This window comes from Glandiceps talaboti, chromosome 9 (genome assembly GCF_964340395.1).
Source record: "Glandiceps talaboti chromosome 9, keGlaTala1.1, whole genome shotgun sequence".
In the NCBI taxonomy this organism is placed as follows: domain Eukaryota; kingdom Metazoa; phylum Hemichordata; class Enteropneusta; family Spengelidae; genus Glandiceps; species Glandiceps talaboti.
The window spans coordinates 23,965,715-23,971,584 of record NC_135557.1 but is presented as its reverse complement, the minus strand read 5'-3'; the positions used below and the strand labels follow the sequence as shown (position 1 = coordinate 23,971,584).

Sequence of the window (5,870 nt, the reverse complement as noted above, 5' to 3'; positions counted from 1 at the left end):
ACGCATACATGGATGCACACAGCATCTATCGAGCATCATTATTTCAGTATGGTATTTCTATTCAAGGTCATTTGGACACATGCCAAGTGTACTAAAATATGGGTATATCTTGAACGTGAGAAAGTGCCTACACGTATATGTCATCAAGTGCTGAAGGGCTGTGCCATATAATGGGGTAGTTTATCTTATGTATGCACATCCTCACAAAGTAAACAAATGTAAAATACAAGGATACGCGACGATAGACAATTTTTTTAAATAATAACATTGAGTTTTCCTTGTAGATGCAACATTTCCGTCTTACGGTGCAAAGGGGATTAAAGATACATCAACTCACTCCAGTGTAACTACGGATGTACTAATTGATACAGGTATTTTGCATATTGATCAACATCAAGATCGTGTGGTTGACGCAATTTGCATATTGATCAACATCAAGATCGTGTGGTTGAGGCAATATAAAAGCATAGAACTATTTACAACTTATGACGACATACGGAAACGTCATGAAAATATATCATGTTTAGAAGTTGAGTATCTGATCAGTTGTCTAAAAACGACCCGGCCACTCCACCATACTATATGTATACAACAATTTGGGGAGATCGCTTTTATCGATACAAAAGTGAGAGGGAGGGGGGGGGGGAGACAAACGGCATGAAAAAATGATTAACCGTAAAGCTTTATCATCACTGTAAATTGTTTCACAACATTCACTATCACGTTACTGTTAAAATTACTTTCTACAGAACCTATTAATTTCTAAACAAAAAAATCACTGGTCATAATTATTGCCCGTATACATCTGGGTTTTTTGTCATTGTAGGAGTGGGAAGCTATTGCATACATTTTTGTTGAGGGTGTCAGCAAAGACGATCTCTAAAAATGTACACTTTTATATAATTTGTGAATTGTTTTTCCACATTTAGCAAAATAAACTACTGTAACAATTTTCTATATTGGTATATATGTTAGTGTTATATGTAAGCAATGGTAGTTGTAAATATAATGAATAAATGTGTCATTGTGTGTATGCTGTAGTTGCTACAGTAGACAACATCATACAAATATGTGTGATAAGTCTGACCCTATGTTTCTCATTATTTTTTCATGGCAACTATGGGTCGAAGAAGTAAAGAATAATCATCTGCATCTCCTTTTCCTCCTCTGTCTTCTTTTTATTTCATTCCTGGTAATTATCGATACTCCCTTCCCAGCTTTGCTACATAATTGACATGTTCGCAGCCCCCCTCCCCTTGTACAACTTCCATCATGAAAAGAAATTCTGTTCGTGAACAAGTGTCCCCTAAATGACTGTAGATGACGTCGACAGTCCAGATACTCGTTTTTTCTTTCCAGAGATGGCGTTGGATGTTGGCGCTGAAACTTTGGGTTCGTCGGATAATTAGAAACATTTTTAAAAAATAGGATTACTCTAAACCTATGTACATCACGTTGCAGGTTAATGTTCACTGGCTCTGTAATGTAAAATCAATAAGTAACTACGCATTCTGCACTTTAGATAGCAAGATCGCAAGTTTTTGCTACATTTAGTCTCAGACATGAGATGTGGTCTGAATGAAATAAGCCATTTCAACGTACGGCAACTAGATGCACACTCGGACAACATGATCAATCTACATATAGCATATCACATGTTTTTGTTCACTGGCTTTGTTAGGCAAACCAATAGGAAACTGCGCATTCTAATTTTTAAGATAGCATGATCGCAATTTTAATTTCTTGATGTATTTAGCACTGATGAATGAAATAAACCTTTTAAAATTAAAAGTACTACTAACATTGTATGTACTAGATGCAGACACGTGGGTGTCATCGTTTTGGTGTGTGCATTAGCTGTCTGCACTGTGGCACCATAGCTCATTTCATTTAGACAAGATTTAGAAAGGAACTTAAAGTGTAATGTGCAGTTTGTTATTGTTTCCTGCTCTGTTGTATCAACCAGAACCACTGCAATGCTCTGTATCAATCAGACATTCCATAGATCACCCCTTTCTCCTCGACCTTGACATGAGTCAAATGTAGATAATATAATATCTTCTCTAATCTATCAATTGATTTATTTTGTTTTCTTATTTTCTTTGCAGATGCCAGTACAAGTACATGTACAGAACAACTAACTGCTACAAGTGTTGCAATCACAACAACAACAACAACAACAACAACAGCAGCAACAAAAACAGCAGCAACAACAGCAGCAACAACAACAACAACAACAATGCCAATTCGATCTGTCACAGTAAAGGTTCCAATGATAACAACACCAGGTAAATCAATTTATTATTTCCGCCACTCAACAATGGATGAAATCCAATAGTAAAAAAATGATGTTCAATATTTTTTGTAGATTAATGTAATTAAATACTCTATGTGCAATCACAATAATAATCGAATCTGACATTGACAGATCGCAAGAGTGTTCAGGTAATATTGCATTGGAACAACGTGCTATTGTCAAGTGTTGCTTAATAAAGACAAGGTGACAGTAGTGAAACACTTAGTTCGTGCGATTAGGTTGCCGTTTTATTTTTTAGAAAATGGTGATACAGACACACACACACAGACACACACACACACACAGACTTTTCAACCCATAATTACAAAACCTTCCTTACGGAAGGTAAAAATCAATTATTTACATGGCTACCATACGTTTTAGACGTTTTATATTACCGTTTATGCTTCAGATTTGGGTCTCTTTAAAGTGTTTACTTCATTTTATTGTAGCCTAAGCTAATAACTATCAATAACCTTCAGTTTTGGCAACATCACATGTTTGCTGAGAGCGCTAGCCTTTTCGACACGATATCGCCATGGCTGACATATGCTATTGTTCACTGACTGTGTATCCTTACTGTTCAAAACCCAGTAATATAATGTCACACTACATGATCTGCTTTAGCCATGTTACTGATATGTTGATATTTTAGATTTAGCCAATAATGTTTTTGATTGCATTTCAGAGTGGTGCCGCCATGGATGGCAGTACTATGCGGGATCTTGCTACTTTTTCAGTCAGAACAAACTCAGTTGGTATGACGCCAAATCTCAGTGTGAGGCTATGAATGCTGTACTTGTGATAATTGAGAACCGAGGCGAGGATGAATTCATTGATGGATTTGTGGCCAATACCGATACGAGTGTTTGTAATCTTACCTGGTATTGTAATCATTGGATTGGATTGAAATATGAGGTAAGAAAGACAAGAAATAACGACTACCATGGATTTCCTTATAGCCAGATCATATAAATCAACTTCTAAACTCTATCGATCAGCTCTCTTTTAAAATTGATCTATTTGTTATCACTACATGTAGATTGAGACGACCAGTCCCAAAACTTTGTATCGGCATCTTCAGCTGTATGCTCTCCAGCCAAGTTCTTCAGATACCGGTTTCCTGAAATACCATTTCATGAAGAAATTCGGTGAACGATCTTTCGCTCACACTGTCCCTTTTACGTGGAACATCCTTCTCCACATCTTAGACTTTTGGACTCTTATACCTTAGTCATTACAACTCATCTCTTTCAATTTAGTTTACCTTTTTGTCCAATTGTCTGTTGTTGACATTATTTTATTGTCAGCCTGTGTCTTCCCATTATGTATATATGTTCTTCATTAACGTCTGTAGTTCTTCCGAGAACATATATGCCTTACAAATGATCTTTATAAGTTATCGTCATTTATTATTATAATAAGGATTATTTTACCTTGCAAACCGAAATGATTTTGCTGTGTAGCTTTTAGCTGGTTTTCCATGTGTTCTCATTTATTTACATTTGCAAACTCTTTAAACTAATCTTGCTGGTTACATCTCAAACCACTAAAGATGGTGGTCTGAGGTTTAATACATCCACACTCTTTCCTTTATAAGGAATTTGTAGTTGATGAACGACGAAGCGCGAACCTTTTCCTTGTTGTAGTTTGTGTGTGTGTGTGTGTGTGTGTGTGTGTGTGTGCGTTTGTTTGTGCGTTTGTTTGTTTGTTTGTTTGTTTGTTTATGTGTCTGTGTGTGTGTGTGTCTGTGTGTCTGTGTGTGTGTGTGTGTGTGTGTTTGTTTGTTTGTTTGTTTGTTTTTAGTGCGTTCGTGGGTTGGTTTGCTCTTCTATTTGCCTGCCTGTCTGTATACATATTATTATACGTCACCTGTCACCAATCTCGCATTCTGATTGGTCGAGAGCCCTGCAGATACACAGGCATATTTTTCACCAACAGCCGTATTTTTGCTTGTTGTATCACGTGATCACTGGACGTCCCTTTGTAAACAAACCAAGCAGACAACTAGAAATACAGCTATAACCAACATTTCCAAATGCCAAATTTATTGTCAATCGAACAAAATATCACCGTTGTATACATTGTAACAAGTCTTTGAACTGTATGTTTTGTGTCAGAGGGAAAATGTCAAAAATTCCATGCAGAACGGCGATAGCCCAGATACGTTGAACGCACGGTCGTCACGCGATCGTGAACATGAATTCCTAAATTTATGAAGGATATCAAAATTACCACCACAGAGGGTGCAATTTTTGCTTAACTAGAACAACAAAGTATATCACGAACATTTCTGTACATTTAATGGAATACAGTACGCAAAACAAAGACGCACTCATTTTTCTGCTGAAGGTTATAAGTTTGAGTATATCTTTGAGTGATATGCAAATAGTAAACATTACGTCATACTACTGAGCAAACGCGCAGTCTGATTGGATGATAAAGTTAAGGCTGAGATGTAAACAACCGCACTGCAGTCATTAGAGAAGTACGTGATACTACGCCCAAAAGTATAACGCGGAAGTGATTTTGTTTAAAAATGAAACAGCATTTTTAGACATTCAAATATTGAATTTCGTAGTCGCAGGTGACGTATAAGTATGTTATTTGCCAAATACGGTTCCACATCTTGCTGCTCGAGGTAATTTTTCCGGTATAACGGCTCGCCTCCGGCTCTCCGTTATTACCGGAAAAATTACCTCTCGCAGTAAGATATGGAACGGTATTTGGCAAATAACATGTACTTTCATCTGTATTTATCCTGAAATATTCTAGACCCGAATAACGTAAACATCGAACTTCTCATACACTTTGTATAATTGTAATGAGGTCGACCCATACAGATAGTATACTAATGTAGAGAATGTAGAATGAGTGTGCATGAGTTTGTTTCTGCCAGTAATGTCTTCACTGAGCATGTTATACAGTGAAGCCATAAAACTGTATTTCTGACATTGGTTTTATCAATAGTTAATAATTGAGAAACAATCTCACATTATATTACACTAATTTGCATGACTAATCTCAATTCCAGGCTTCTGTAGGTGCGTTCAAATGGATTGATGGAACTGATCTGATATTTGATGATTGGGAAGGTAATGAACCAAATGAGAATAAGTGTGGCAACATAACATTATCACGCCGAGACTGGATCGACTCAGCTTGCGCTCATTCTCAGAAATATATTTGTGAAATGCCTATATAATCATCGTTGTCCCCAGAAATGACGTAATAACTACACGGTGATAAAAATGAATTTAAGTGATCTGTCCTACAAATTTGTGGATTTTTGAAATTGAAGTATTTCTAATTATTCGGACATCACAAGACTTTCTTATATGAATGTCCTCATCCATTTATTTTATTAATACAAATATCATTTATACACATGTATTTAATAACGAAATTACATCCATTGAAACGATTTTGAAATAAAAATACATAGAATAATTACATATGCATAAATACATGCAATTAAAATACAGATCAAATAGAAAATACAAGTTCAAATGAAATAATGAGCTTACATAAGGTACAACAACAACAGCAACAACAACAACAACAACAACAACAA

At 36.0% G+C, this 5,870-nt stretch overlaps 1 protein-coding gene across 1 annotated transcript; it reads left to right on the top strand.

The window, feature by feature from the left end:
• Positions 1-1,310: 1,310 nt before the first annotated feature.
• On the top strand, positions 1,311-5,501 carry LOC144440008 (hepatic lectin-like). Its single transcript, XM_078129237.1, has 4 exons — positions 1,311-1,392; positions 2,109-2,120; positions 2,985-3,214; positions 5,331-5,501. Exons 1-4 carry the CDS (start codon positions 1,311-1,313, stop codon positions 5,499-5,501), a joined length of 495 nt encoding a protein of 164 aa, XP_077985363.1.
• Positions 5,502-5,870: the final 369 nt, after the last annotated feature.

What these genes read in the sequence shown, in the direction of transcription:
- LOC144440008 (XM_078129237.1), top strand. Translation starts at nt 1,311, where the DNA reads ATGACTGTAGATGACGTCGACAGTCCAGATACTCGTTTTTTCTTTCCA. An exon ending in GGATTGGATTGAAATATGAG is followed by an intron (nt 3,215 to 5,330) that starts GTAAGAAAGACA and finishes TCTCAATTCCAG; the next exon opens with GCTTCTGTAGGTGCGTTCAA.